Source organism: Pelophylax lessonae, assembly GCF_965119305.1.
Source record: "Pelophylax lessonae genome assembly, chromosome: 2".
Classification (NCBI taxonomy): Eukaryota; Metazoa; Chordata; class Amphibia; order Anura; family Ranidae; genus Pelophylax; species Pelophylax lessonae.
In genome coordinates, this window is record NC_138769.1 from 544,658,845 (window position 1) to 544,674,928 (window position 16,084).

The window sequence follows — 16,084 nt, forward strand, 5'->3', positions numbered from 1 at the left end:
TAAAGTGAAAACCATTAAATGGATTGCTTTCCTTGCTGTTATGTGGAGGAATTCTATAATTTATAGTGGTTGAAAAGACTGAAGTTTTTTTACCTTCATGCATTTTATGCTTGAAGGTAAAAACCTTCAATGTGCTGCTCCCCCACCCTCCCGCTAATACTTACCCAATTCCAATCCAGCGCTGTGCACAAGTGCATCGGTTCTCCTGGGTCTCCCTCTCATTGTCAGGGACAGAGCAGCGAATCAGGGGAGGGATCACAGCCAGTGAGGAGGGAGCGGCTGAGGGGGGGGCTACCCACGCTCTGTGTGTCTTTAGTCACCTCAGGAGTGGGCTTATTTGGGTTCCCCCATTGCAAGAAGCTTACTCTGGGGGCACGCAGCAGGGGGAAGGAGCCAGGAGATAGTATTCACCCCCTTGACTTTTTACCTATTTTATTTACAGCCTTAACTTCAATTCTTTGTTTATCTGAATTTTATGTGATGGATCAGAACACAATAGTTTAAGTTGGTGAAATGAGAAAAATATATACATAAAACAATTTTTTAGAAATCGAAAACAGAAAATTGCCATGTGCGTATGTATTCACCCCCTTTGTTATGAAGCCCATAAAAAGCTCTGGTGCAACCAATTACCTTCAGAAGTCACATAATTAGTGAAATGATGTCCACCTGTGTGCAATCTGTGTCACATGATCTGTCATTACATATACACACCTTTTTTTGAAAGGCCCCAGAGGCTGTAACGCTTAAGCAAGAGGCACCACTTGCCAAACACTGCCATGAAGACCAAGGAACTCTCCAAACAAGTAAGAGACAATGTTGTTGAGAAGTACAAGTCAGGGTTAGGTTATAAAAAAAAAAAAAAAAAAAAATATCCAAATCTTTGATCATCCCCAGGAGCGCCATCAAATCTATCGTAACCAAATGGAAAGAACATGGCACAACCGCAAACCTGCCAAGAGATGGCCGCCCACCAAAACTCACGGACCGTGCAAGGGGGGCATTAATCAGAGAGGCAGCACAGAGACCTAAGGTAACCCTGGAGGAGCTGCAGAGTTCCACAGCAGAGACTGGAGTATCTGCACATAGGAGGACAATAAACCGTACGCTCCATAGAGTTGGGCTTTATGGCAGAATGGCCACAAGAAAGCCATTACTTTCAGCAAAAAACAAAATGGCACGTTTTGAGTTTGTGAAATGGCATGTGGGAGACTCCCAAAATGTATGGCGGAAGGTGCTCTGGTCTGATGAGACTAAAAATGAACTTTTCGACCATCAAAGAAAATGCTATATCTGTTGCAAACCCATCACATCACCCAAAGAACACCATCCCCATGCTGTGGGAATGTTTTTCAGCAGCCAGGACTGGGAAACTGGTCAGAGTTGAGGGAAAGGTGGATGGTGCTAAATACAGGGATATTCTTGAGCTAAACCTGTACCACCCTGTGCTTGATTTGAGGCTAGGACGGAGGTTCACATTCCAGCAGGACAATGACCCCAAACACACTGCTAAAGCAACACTTGGGTGGTTTAAGGGGAAACATGTAAATGTGTTTGAATGGCCTAGTCAAAGCCCAGACCTCAATCCAATAGAAAATCTGTGGTCAGGCTTAAAGATTGCTGTTCACAAGCGCAAACCATCCAACTTGAAGAACCTGGAGCAGTTTTGCAAGGAGGAATGGCAAAAATTCCAGCGGTAAGATGTGGCAAGCTCATAGAGACTTCTCCAAAGCGACTTGGAGCTGTGATTGCCGCAAAAGGTGGCTCTACAAAGTATTGACTTTAAGGGAGTTAATAGCTATGCACATTGACTTTTTCTGTTATTTTATCATGTTTAATTCCAGGTTGTGAGGCAACAAAACACGAAAAATGCCTAGTGGGTTGAATACTTTCGCACGGCACTGTGTGTGTGTGTGTGTGTGTTTATGTATATATATATATATATATATATATATATATATATATATATATATATATATATATATATATATATATATATAGTGCCTTGTGAAAGTATTCGGCCCCCTTGAACTTTTAGACCTTTTGCCACATTTCAGGCTTCAAACAAATATATAAAACTGTAATTTGGGGGTTTGGATGGAGAGCGTTTGTGAACAGCAGTTTTCAGTTCTTTCCACAGATTCTTGATTGGATTCAGGTCTGGACTTTGACTTGGCCATTCTAACACCTGGATATGTTTATTTGTGAACCATTCCATTGTAGATTTTGCTTTATGTTTTGGATCATTGTCTTGTTGGAAGACGAATCTCCATCCCAGTCTCAGGTCTTTTGCAGACTCCATCAGGTTTTCTTCCAGAATGGTTCTGTATTTGGCTCCATCCATCTTCCCATCAATTTTAACCATCTTCCCTGTCCCTGCTGAAGAAAAGCAGGTCCAAACCATGATGCTGCCACCACCATGTTTGACAGTGGGGGTGGTGTGTTCAGGGTGATGAGCTGTGTTGCTTTTACACCAAACATAATGTTTTGCATTGTTGCCAAACAGTTCGATTTTGGTTTCATCTGACCAGAGCACCTTCTTCCACATGTTTGGTGTGTCTCCCAGGTGGCTTGTGGCAAACTTTAAACGACACTTTTTATGGATATCTTTAAGAAATGTCTTTCTTCTTGCCACTCTTCCATAAAGGCCAGATTTGTGCAGTATACGACTGATTGTTGTCCTATGGACAGAGTCTCCCACCTCACCTGTAGATCTCTGCAGTTCATCCAGAGTGATCATGGGCCTCTTGGCTGCATCTCTGATCAGTCTTCTCCTTGTATGAGCTGAAAGTTTAGAAGGACGGCCAGGTCTTCGTAGATTTGCAATGGTCTGATACTCCTTCCATTTCAATATTATCGCTTGCACAGTGCTCCTTGGGATGTTTAAAGCTTGGGAAATCTTTTTGTATTCAAATCCGGCTTTAAACTTCTCCACAACAGTATGTCGGACCTGCCTGGTGTGTTCCTTGTTCTTCATGATGCTCTCTGCGCTTTAAACGGACCTCTGAGAATATCACAGTGCAGGTACATTTATACGGAGACTTGATTACACACAGGTGGATTCTATTTATCATCATTAGTCATTTTGGTCAACATTGGATCATTCAGAGATCCTCACTGAACTTCTGGAGAGAGTTTGCTGCACTAAAAGTAAAGGGGCTGAATAATTTTGCACGCCCAATTTTTCAGTTTATTTGTTAACAAAGTTTGAAATATCCAATAAATTTTGTTCCACTTCATGATTGAGTCCCACTTGTTGTTGATTCTTCACAAAAAATTACAGTTTTATATCTTTGTTTGAAGCCTGAAATGTGGCAAAAGGCCGAAAAGTTCAAGGGGGCCGAATACTTTCGCAAGGCACTGTGTGTGTATGTATGTATATGTGTGTGTGTGTGTGTGTATATATATATATATATATATATATATATATATATATATATATATATATATATATAGTTAAGTGTAACATTTAAAGTTTTTTTTTTTTTCTTTTTTCTTCTTGGTTGCCCTTTCAAACTGACCATGCTCAGCATGTAGGCAAATCTGTCCTAGCATGATCAGTTTGTGTCTCCTTTTTTGACTTCAAGAATGACAGCTGCAGTAGCCACACTGTCTGCAGCGCAGCTTAGGGTTGCCATGGAGTTCTGGGTATGATGGTGGAAACTGCTTAGCATCTTCTGCTGGCTCACATACACTTTAATATCACTTTTAGGTGGATTGACTAGGACCTAGACCTATCATGATATATCGATATGATATGATATACCTCCATGATATGAATAGGCTGCCATCACCAACTACTTTTTGAAGCTGCCAGACTGTATTTGTTTTCAGTATTTCTGCAACACAGAACAAGTGGCCGGCAAATGAAAGTGACAGACAATCCAGAATCTTACTTTGCCTAGACCGTTTTTATTTTTTATTTTTATTTTTTTTCCTTAGCTAGGAAAATAATAAAACCAAAGCTTGACAGCCGGGAACATCGTATTTTCTGAATTGGAGGTTCTCTTATTTCTGACCGGTTTCTTTTAGGTTGTTCTGTCTGTGCAGAATACCAAGTATCTTGAATACCCTTCTGAAAGAACCAGAACTGTGCAGGGAGAAAAAAAAGCAATAGCAATTATGGCAAAACCTAAGTGGGAAGAATAGCTCTGACAACTGCTGTATATTATTGTGTCCTCGGTTTACATTTTTATTATGCATTTAGAGGCCCAAAACTGTTTTCTGTATAATGTACTTTTCATGCAGGTGATAAAGCTAAATCCAGCTTATTAGACTAAAGTTTTTATGTTGAAGTTTTGCTTTTATTTCAGTCAGAGGACAGTGAAGAGGAGGCCGACGACGACGATGATGGAATTGTCGGCCCACTTCCTGCCAAAGGCCCTATTCAGTCAAATGTTGCTGAGGAGATTGAACGCAGAGCTTGGAAGATGAAGCAGAAACTTACAGGAGGAGATGTAAGTTCAGTGGTTTTGCCACAGTAGGGCATGTGCTACCACAATGCATGTTGCATGTGTTAGCACATTACAGTTTTATGGATTTTGAATGGCATCCTAACATGTTAGAGCAATGCAGTTCCAATGCACATGTGTTTCGGTGCACACAAATGCAGTACTGTACATTGCAGTGTGCTGCTTTGCCCAGAATTGTGCATGTCCAATTTTTTCGAGTGGTTTGGTGGGTTGGCAGAACATTAATTTGAATGGGCAGCCATCACATATTAATGTGTGAAAGAAACACATTAATGCAAAGCCCCAGGATGCCAAGGTCTGAAGGGGCCCTCAGAGATCGTTTTTGTTGTGTTACAGCATGATTATAATAAACTATATTATACACATGGGTGATAGCGCATCCTGTACCACCACATAGTCCCTAACTGTTCATGGTCCTCCTGTAGCTCTTGGCACACAGTAGCACCTTAGTAGTTCTTTAGACACTGGTCTGTCTGAATGCTTACTGCATTAAGCATTGGCCAAATACTATCTGCCTGTTGCATATCAATTCTTTAAAATGTTTTATCATTTGTGATTTTTTATTTTTTTTTTGCCATGTTTATACTGTATTAATATTAAGAGCCATCACTTGATATACTTCAGTTTGGCTCATAACTTAAAAGTTTATATATTTGGACTTGGGGTAGAGATGCACAACCTTTTATGTCTAGATGCTAAACAAAGTATGGGCCTGTTTTGGGATCCCTGTAGTGTCAGATTTGCTACGTATTTGTTATACATTGAAACCATATAATTTGGAACTGAAGGATAATGTATAATGAAAACTTATGAGCTTATTCAATACACATATTTGGCTCTATTTTTCTAGCTAACATATTCAGAAACTGTTCTGCATGTTTAAAAAAATTGTAGGTTCAGCTTTACTGTATGTTTCCCTAAAGGATGGCCCAAAAAATCCAACCAGGGAGACATGGATGACTGAGCTTCCTCCGGAGTTAACCAACTTTGGACTTGGCCCAAGAACATTCAAGCGGAGAGCTAATGAAAAGTCTGGTGATCGCTCTGAGTGGACAGACACTCCTGCTGACAGAGAACGTAAAGCACAAGTAAGTTCTGTATAACTATTCTGTATAACTAACAAATAGTTGTGAATTTAAAACATTTGCACAAATAAACTGGTATAGTTTTCATCAGTGAGCAAAACCAAACATCTTGCTATGGTCAACAGCACTAATTTTTGGAAATTAAAGTCACAAAAATAGTCATATTTAAAATAAATGTAGATCAGTGAAACCAGAATCCATATAACCACAAAGTATGATTTTAACTTTCTACTTTATTAATGGAATCCATCTGATAAGCATGCATTACATGACATTTACTTTACTCATTAGTGAACACAGAGTGCTAATTATTGTACCACTGCATTCAAAAACGCATACCGTTAACACTAGTTTAGATTTTTGTTGTTCCTCCACACCCTGAATGTCAGTGTGTGCAACAGATTGATTTATGTGTCAGGAACCGGTTCATGATTCTGTCACATGGAGGGGACAGCACTTAGGTTGCAGTTTCTATACCCTAGACAAAAAATCCTTGCTAGCTAGGACACTACCAGCTAGACAGAAGATCACAATTATTATTGACAAGAAAATAGAGCTAAAGTGCACAGTATTTCAAATTACAATTACAGAGATGAAAGCAATAGGTTGTACACTGTTTTAGTAAATTATTTTAAATGTATCTTTTCTTTATACTGTTGCTGTACCTGGCAGTTACATTGTTAAACAAAATCACACTGCAACCTTCAGGCTGTAGTGCTATCCGTAGGCTGAAAGCTTTTTATTGTCAATAAATCCCGCAGAGTCGGAATGCAATAATTTAATTGACATAGCGATCACATGATCAGGAACCACTCTGATTGATTGGTTCTTAATTGTTCGTGAATACCTGATATGCCATTGAGGGCCAATCATCTTCACAAAGTTCTGTCTACTAGATCTCGAAACAACATTCTCAGCAATGGGACATCATTCTGAAAAACAAGAGTTCAATCACTGCTGTGCTGTAAATAGTTGAAGCTTTTTTAAAAAATATAAGTAGCTTCTGTAGGTGGTGGGTCAGTATATAGATAGTCCGCATAGCTGAAATCCTTCTGACACTTACTTTTCATTGACTGCAATTCCATTTTCTTAATTGTACAGTACATGACATAGGCAACATATTCATACACCATGAGTTGTATATGTGTACCTTCTGGTTATTGGAAATATTTGAGGACATATCCCCTTGGGGCACCTTCTCTAAAACCCTATCCCACTCCGTGAATCTTCAGGTTTTTTTTTTTTTTTTTTTTTTGCTAATATCTGAAGGTTTGCAGAGGAATCCACTTCACCAGTTTTATTTATATAAAATAAGGTGTCTGAAGATAAAACCCACATACACCCGCCCGGCGCTGGTGGTCTATTAAGATGTATAGATAATAAAATTGTTTTAGGTAAAATTGTGTATAGCACCTAACGTGTACATTAGCAGCCACTGTAAGAAGAACAATCAATAATAGAAATGTAAAGTGCAAAAGTGCAAAATTCTTAGTCCCCACCAGAGCAAAATCACATTCAGCAGCGCTTAAATCAAACTATAAGGTAGCATGACATTAGTCCATAATACTGATTAAACTGTCCATGTATTATGAACCATATAATATATCCACTATTCGGAAAGTCCAATGTGTAAACAGAGGTAGTGTGGAAGCGCAGTCTCCCAGGCTAATAGGTCACCAGTGTTCTTTATCAGATGTTCAATAGCCTTCACCACACCTTCTGTGCTCCCCTTAGCAATGGACACTCACCAAATATCAATTTAATATGAGCCTGTATGCATCGGCTGCATGAGCCCTTGTCCCTGGATATCCAGCCAATTCCAATGGTTCTGCCAGCCAGAATAAGGTGAAAGTGCCACTGCAAGTTCTTCTTACAGTCTCCATTAGAACACACCGCATGGGAGTCAGCTAAGCCTGCACCACATGTTCCAGAGGAAATCCTTATCCTTCTGAGGCAGTATCGCTGGTTGTGATATGGTTCCTGACCCTGGCTTTTGGAGGAAGCTGATAAGGTGCCTCTGTTTACACATTGGACTTTCCGAATAGTGGATATATTATATGGTTTATAATACATGGACAGTTTAATCAGTATTATGGACTAATGTCATGCTACCTTATAGTTTGATTTAAGCGCTGCTGAATGTGATTTTGCTCTGGTGTAGTGACTAAGAATTTTGCACTTTACATTTCTATTATTCACCAGTTTTATTATTGTTCTTATTTTATTTGAATTCTTCAATCAACACGTCACTCACTATCTTCTGATGCCTACACAGAAGAAGTGTCTCTGGATCAAAGACGTCCCAAACCAATGGTTTCAGCAGGGTACAAAGTACGGGGTGTCCCAAAAGTCTCCGTACATAGGAAAAATTAACAAACATATTTTATTATATATATATATATATATATATATATATATATATATATATATATATATATATATATATATATATATATATATATATATATATATATATATATATATATATATATATATATATATATATATATATATATATATATATATATATATATCCAGTGGATGTCTGTGTTGTCCTGCAACATTTCCAGTTTTCTTGAACTTCTCAATAAGTTTGGCAACAGTGTGATGTGCTTACCATGTTTCCTGTTGAGGTGTATTGCAACTGCTCCCCAAACCATCCATAAGGATTATTTCAATAAGCTCTTCTTTTGACAGCAGCATTCTTTTAGGGTATCTGGAATTATAAAAAATATATTCCATTAAAAATATAATATGAGTTTAATTAGTTGAGACTTTTGGGACACCCTGTAGTATTTACAATTATGCCCCACACCACTTTTGTTCTTTGAAATTAGCCAAAGTTTGCCGAAATAAAGTTTGATTTGCAAAAAGCTCTGATCCACCTTTTGTGTCCTTTTAGTAAAAGTATAAATTACCCCAAATGGACACAATCCCTAGACTTTTACAGCCACAAAATCCCTTAACAATGCTTCAAAATGACAGTATAATTAAAAAAAAATCCATCATGTAATGCTCAATTGATTATTACATGTTGGATTTTTTTTTTGATTTTTTTCATCATACACTCATTATGGTATTATTTGGGAGCATTGTTAAGGAATTTTGTGGCTGCAATAGTCCTGGGATTGTGACTATTTGGGGTAATTTTTACTTCTACAACCCCCCCCCCCCCCTGCTTTGTTAGGCACCCAATCCACCAGATCGAAGGGAGTTACCTGGGCATTTCAGCACCAAGCTTCTATAGCTGTGTTAGTGCTTTCTCAAAGTTTTACCAGGTGGACATCCAATCTTCTGTGGATGCAGCTGTTGACTGCAACGTTTTTTCAGCGACACTCTGAACTTGGGTCTTTTGGCCCCTGCGTTTTGGGAGAGTTAGCAAAGTTCTGTTTGTTTTGTTTTTGCCAACCCTTCATATTCATTGCTTAAGGACATCCCATGGTGTATGAATATGTTGCTTGTGTCCTGTACTGTACGATTAATAAAAAAGGAATTTTTAATTGCCTGTAAATTCTGTATCTTGGAGCACAGTACAGGGCACAAGCCACCCACCATCACTTTTCTAGGTTTACTCTGCGTTGCCTGCTATAAGAGTATTCACAAAGTAGTGTACGGTTATAAGGGAGGTGCCCCAGGGAGATGTGTCCTCCAAAGCTTGCCATTGTCCAATCACCAGAATGTGCCTATAATGCATTGTGTATGAATATGTTGCCTGTGTCCCATACTGCACACCAACATTTAGAATTTTAAAGGCGAGTTATAATTATTTTTTTCCTAGCAGAAAAAATACTAATAAAGCAGGTTTTGTAGCTGCTACAAAATCACCCTTTCATCGCATTCCAGAACAATTGTAATTGATGTAAGCAAGCAAATGATAAGGAAGTAGTTGTTAGGGGATTGTAATCCTTCTATGTTGCTGTATATGCCACTCCAATTCAGTGATCAATATTTCCTCCACCGCCCCTTAAATGCGCTGTGGTACATGGATAGCAGCAGTTAATTTTCCAGCAGCATACAGAGCAAAAATTATTTAAATACTTCAGTTCTCTTTTCATCATAATAAAGTCAAAGAATCCACATGTGGATTGTGAAGTATTTTCATCTCGATGTAATTGGATGCACTGAACAAAACTTTCTGTATCAAAATTAAAACCTTAGAAGAAGCAGACTGGCAAATGCTCATTAAAATCAAGAGATGCGATTGACTCTTGCTGCTGTCAATCAAAGTCAGCCAGTCAGGAGAGATAGAGGCGGGGCTGGGACACAGCTCCGTGTCTGAATGGACACAGGGAGCTGTGACTCGGCTTGGGTGCTCCCATAGCAGGCTGCTTGCTGTGGGAGCACTCAATGGGAGGGAGGGGCCAGGAGCACAGAAGAAGGACCCGAGAAGAGGGAGGATCTGGGTCACTCTGTGCACAACCAACTGCACAGAGCAGGTAAGTAGAACATGTTTGTTATTTAAAAAAAAAAAGAGACTTTACAAACGCTTTAACCACTTCCGGCAAAATGACGTGCTTGAACGTCACTATGTCTAAGTAGTTGTACCTAGAGCTACAGACTTCACCCCAGTACCGTTTTTTTAGAGCCAATGTTTGGCTTTCAGGTGAAAACAACCGCTCGGTCATCACAAGGAGCTTTGGATCTTGAAAAATTCAAAGTATTCAAAAACGCGGATCTTGGCAGTTTGAATACTTCGAAGTGCAGTGGATGGGTTTGGTGTCTTTTAGACCCCAGATCCCTCCATAAAGAGTACCTGTCACTGCCTATTACTGTCACAAGGGATGTTAAAAAAACAAAAAAAAAAAACAAAATACAGTTTAAAGCACCCCCATCCCCATGTGCTCATGTGCCCCACACATGAGGTATCGTCAGAGCGAGCGCAATAATTTTAGCAAGATTTCTAAACTGGTAACCGTTAAAAAAAAAAATTTAAAGCGTCGCATATGGAGATCTTGAAGTACCCTAGTTTGTTCCTATTCCACGAGTTTGTACAATTTTTTAAACCATATATTTAAACCTTGCTTCGGTTTCCCTCGTCACTTCCGGTTCAGGCACGTCATTCCCTGCTGAATGAATGAGAACAGCTTCTGGGCATGCACAGAACCAGCTGTGGGATGACGTGCCTGCCCGGGAAGTGACGAGGCATGGCATTCTGGGACTCCGGAATCCAGGAAGAGGACACGAAGAGGGACTCTGCGGCTTCAGCTGTCCACACGGCAGATGGCAGCGCTGGACAAGAAATTTGCAAGGTAAGTAATTCTTCTTACATGTACACTAAACAGGGGACAGTTCAGAGGCTATTGTTGCCTAAATGCGCTAGCCCTGACTGTCCTAGGGTTATTTTGGCCGGAACTCTGCTTTAAGTAGTTAATGACTTGTTCACTTGTATGTCATTATGTAGATTATTAAAAGACCTACAGAATTTATTTTCTTGTTGGAATACCTGACATCATGCACATTCATATTGTAATAACTGTTGTCATTGGACAATCTGGGCACAGGACTGTACAGTCATCCTCTTAACCTATATTTCTAACTTTTTAAGGAGAAGCAGGAGGGTAAAGTTTCCGTTAAAAAGGGTGAAGAAACCCCACCGACATCGGAAAAAGACAGAAGACTGGCAGATCAAGTATCCACATATAATGTAAGTGAATATTGACCTTACGTGCCATGGCTGTTTATTCCTGTTCATTTTTTCAATTAGAAGCCACTGTGAAACTTATGTATGCAAACTGTGCTAACAAAAATGGTTCTTATAAATGTAATTTCTGCTGTACAGAGTTTGTGAAAACAACAAGAATTTTAATCGGTTGCTAGAAGCCCTTAAGCCTCATTGTGTAGAAATTAAAAGTAATTATTTCACGTTCATCCATATTTTCACATTCCTAATACAGTTTACAAAATAATTTTACTGAAAGACTAAACATTTTTCAAAGATTCTCCCTAAATTTTCTCATATTGTGTTACACACACTATGCTGTTTATCTCTTGTTCAGCTGTTCATATTGGACATTAACGTGCTTCTTTCTGTTGATCTTGTACAAACCATAAATGCCACCAATATGTAATTGCCTGTGAATATCTTTTGTAAATCCTCTAACTTTCTCTGCTCTTGGGAAGCCTCTAAATTTTAGGCACTTTTTACAGAGGCCTTGTTTTGTACTCCAGCTAGGCACTGAACCCTGCCATATAGCAGTCCAAGCCACTGAGAAGGAAAAAAGTCCAAAAAATATTTTTACTTTTGCAAAAAATGTGAAAGGGTTAAGTCCTCCAAAAGGACTCCATTATGTCATGAATATGAACTCACCCTGTGAGATTGCTAGTTCACTGGTTGTCATGCTGATGTGTTGACACTCATTTACAGCATGCCTATTTAACCACTTCTGGATGGAAGGTTTTACCCCCCCCCCCCCCTTATAACCCCCCTTAGTCAACTGCTGGACTGGACGACAGACTGGATATTCTTGATGGCGAACCTATGGCACACGTGTCACAGCTGAGACACAGAGCCCTCTCTGTGGGCACGCGAGAGCCGCCGCCACTGCCCGCACTGTGACAAGGGGAGAAGCGATTGTCGGCTGTCTGTGTGTTTTTCTCGCTCACCCCCCTTCTTAGGTCAAGCAGCGTGGCACAGGGGGAGAGCAGTTCTTGCCGGGATCGCCGCCCACTCTGATTCCTCTTGCCTCCCCATTGGCTAAAGCCAGGGACCAATGAGGAGCCACAATAAGTGCACCACGGGACAAGTAGTCCCAGAAGACTATGGCTCCTTTTAAATCGATTAAAGAAAAACTACAGCCTGCAGCCCGGGGAAAAAAGGGCTGAAAGAGAAGGGAGGGCAAGGGTGAGAGGATTGTGGAGATAAGAGTGAGAGGAGGCTCAGATCGTTCAGGAGGGAGAGAGAGCCGAAGCAACAACAGCCCCTGGAGTTGAACCAGCCAGAGAGGAGCAAAAGGACAGTGTTGAGAGGACACCATCAAGAGTGAGGGGGTTAAAGGCACCAACAAAAGGAGAAGCTGCTGCCAGGCATACCGACACTGGACACCGGGGATGAGTGCTAAATTGACTACAATCCCTCTTGGAGTGTGAGATCATCACCTGCGTGACTGGTTGTCTGCAGTTTAATTGCAGTGTTGCCACTTTGAAAAAAATACAGGCACACCCCGTTTTATGTACACTCACTTTACATACACTCACGAGTACGGACACAGCTTGGTCTGCTTGACATGGCACTACTCCAAGATTTTCTATAGACGCCAATGTTAAAAACCGGGTCAGCTTGACAAGGCACTGGTGCTAGTTTTTGACATTGGTGTCTATGGGAAATCTTGGTCAGCTTGGTAAGGCACTGTTCCCTGTCTAACATTGGCGTCTAGTTGAAATTTTGGTCAGCTTGACATAGCACTGCTCCCGAACCATAAGTGACAGGGACACAAAACTTAGAGAGCACTGAGAGGGGACCCAGAACTACAACATATCCTATTTTGTGGCTGGCCAGCTTGTCTATGTAATCTACCATGTCATAGTCCTTGGTCCCCTTAACGTGCTCCCCATGTTTGGTGTCCCTGTCACCTATGGTGTGGGAGCAGTGCCATGTCAAGCCCACCAAGATTTCCTATAGAGCTAGTGTATTTACATGCATTGAGAAGTGAAAAAAGGTATTGCTTCACTTTAAGTACATTTTCGTTTTACATACTTTCTCTGGTCCCATTTTGTACTTAAAAGTGGGGTATGCCTGTAAGTTGGTTTTGTAATGAAGTTTGGGCACTCAGGCTCAAAAAGGTTCGCCATCACTGTTCTCCCCACAAAGGTCTCCCCAGTCCAGCCAGTGAGCGCACACATGCCTCAGCTACGCACTAGGTCGGCCACAACATAGCCCCACTGGACGGGGGCTGGCCTGCGAGTTAAACGTCTCGCGAGGGCGCACACGACCTGGTCCCAGCTTGAGTGGCAGCATGCCTCTTGGCCCGCAGCACCCCCATTCTGATGGCTGGTTCCATGGTGTGGTAAGTAGTGTCCCCCCTCTCCCCTGGTGGTCTTTTGGGGTGGACATGTGCCCCTCTCTGGGATGGTCGCCCCCCGGTTCCCCTCCCTTCTCCCCCCAGCCCCTCTAAACGGTCACTGTGGGTTTTTCGGAGCCTCCTCCCCAGGTGCGGTTGTGAGCTGGCTTTGCCACATGCTCTTATGGAGTGTTGACTGTAGTTGCTGCTGGCTGACCTGCTGATGTTGACCGGATTTTTCCTGGGGGGCAACAGGGGGTTGAGCAGGGTTCCCTGCCATCCTTGGGGGTTGGTGACTAGGACAGGGATGTCTTCAGGGCTCCCCGCGGCGGTTGTTGGACTGGGGAGCGGATGTTTTAGGATCTGCAGGTACGCACCTCACGCGGCCGGATCCGGCCTAAAATGTAACTTTAGAGCTTGAGGATGCAGCTGCTGCTGCTGCGACAGAGGCGCCGGTCCCCTTTGGTACCTGCAGCTCCCCAAAAGCGGCAAAGGTATTCCCTTTTCTTGCCTATTTTGACAAAATTGTCGTCAGTGACCTAAATGCAATAGGTCGGTGCCTAAGCATTTCGCTAGACAGTATCCCTTTGAGAGTCCCTGTTAAAGTGAACAATCCCACCTGTGGTGCATTCTCAGGTTCCAGGCTGAATATATCCACTCTAATCGGGTGGAGGAGTCTCCGGCTTTTAAAGACCCCTTTGACAGGAGAGCCGTGACTTTGGTCCGCAACAAGTTTACTGTGGCCGGTTCGGTCCTTAGGCCAGTGTTCACCATAGCATTGGTTTCCCAGACAGAGTGGGCAAAGCTTTTGCGCCAGGATCCTGAGTGGGAACAGCTTCCCCCTGCCCTTGCGGAGCTAGCGGACCGGTTAGTCCAGGGGTTGCAGTTGGTCTGTGATGCCTCTCTGGATGCGGCTCCCTTAGTTTCTATGCAGTGGTCCTAAGGCGCATGATATGGATGATATCATTAGGGTCTTACAGGGGGAAGAGCACTCTTCTTCCCCAGACTGCCAGGGGCAAGGAGTCTTGTCGCAGACGTGGGCCCTTTTTTTTTTTTTTTTTTTTTTTTTCTCTGCTCATATGCGGCCTTTTCATCTCTCAGAATCTCAGGACAAAGGGTCTAAGTCTGTCAGGACCTCCTACGTAGGTTCCAAGACTACCTGGTCTGGTAAGCTGAGAGCGGGTTCTTCCAAACCTGCAGACAAGCCCTCTTCTGCCTGAAGGGGCGCCCTTGTCTGAGGTGGGGGGGACGTCTTCGCTTCTTTCTGGGCCCATGGACCTCCCTGATTCAAGACAGGGTTCCACAAGCTCATTCAGTCTGGCTACAAGATCGGGTTTCGGTCTTATCCTCCAGTGAGGTTCTTTCCTTCTAACCTGCGTTTTGTCCCTAGACCACCTGCAGGGTCTCTTCGGGGTGGTGCAAGACTTTCTACTACAAGGGGTGATTGCTCCGGTTCCAAAATTGGAACGTTTTCAAGCTTTCTAGTCAAACCTGTTTACAGTTTCCAGGAAGGAGGGTAAGGTACGTCCAATCCTGGACCTCAGGGCTTTGAACCACTTTGTGTGGGTACAGAAGTTCCGAATGGAGTCCATTCGTGCAGTAGTGGCATCCCCACATCAAAGGACGCTTACCTTCATATTCCAATATTTGTCGGTCATCAGCGTTTCTTTCCGCTTTATCAATCCATGGCATTACCCTTTGGTCTCGCCTCAGCTCCTCAGGAATTTACAAAATGGCCCCGGTGTTGGCATTGTAGCGGCAGCAGGGGATTGCGGTACTGGGTACCTGGATGCTCTTCTGTGAGCAGAGTCTGCACCTACTCTAAAGGACAACCTGGAAATTACTGTAGGCTCTGCAGGAGTTTGGTTGGAAACTGAAATTCCAAAACTCTGCTCTGATTCCGTCCACCAAGTTGGATTTTCTGGGTCTGACTCTGGCCAAGATGTTTCTTCCAAGGGAAAAAGAACTCCAAAAGCTGCAGAATGTGATTCGGCTCCTGTTGTCCAGCAGTCGGTCATCTTTCAGGATTTTCATGAGGGTGCTGTGCCTAATGGTGTCTACCTTCGAGGTGCTTTCGTTTGCACCGTTCCACTCGGGACCTCTGCAAAGAGGGATTCTTGCCAAGTGGGACAAGAATCCACAGTCTCTAGACAATCTGATCCTGTTGAGCCAGGATACAACAGGGTCCCTGATATTGTAACTTCGATCTCCGGCGCTTCGACAGGGTAAATGCTTCCTTCCTTCCTTCCCCTGTATAGGACGGTGGTCTCCACAGTTGTGAGCCTGTCCGGGTGGGGAGGCATTTTTGGCAATGATGTGCTCAAGGGGTCTGGGCTTTGGAGGAGTCAAGACTACCGATCAATATACTGGAACTTCGGGCGATAAGATTTGTCTGGCTCATTGCCATTTGCTTTTAGGGGTGCCCGGTAAGGATTCAGTGGGACAATGCCACGGCCGTGGCGTATGTCAAATACCAGGTAACCTGGAGGCTCGGGAGGTAACCGACATTCTAAAGCTCAGCTGTGTCTCC

At 42.5% G+C, this 16,084-nt stretch overlaps 1 protein-coding gene across 1 annotated transcript in view; it reads left to right on the top strand.

The window, feature by feature from the left end:
* Positions 1-16,084, top strand: part of GPALPP1 (GPALPP motifs containing 1) — an 80,681-nt gene that overhangs the window by 49,189 nt on the left and 15,408 nt on the right. Inside the window, exons 5-7 of the mRNA XM_082246533.1 lie at positions 4,320-4,457; positions 5,396-5,560; positions 11,103-11,201. Of these exons, the coding sequence (XP_082102659.1) occupies positions 4,320-4,457; positions 5,396-5,560; positions 11,103-11,201 (402 nt within the window). The remainder of the gene's footprint in view (positions 1-4,319; positions 4,458-5,395; positions 5,561-11,102; positions 11,202-16,084) is intronic.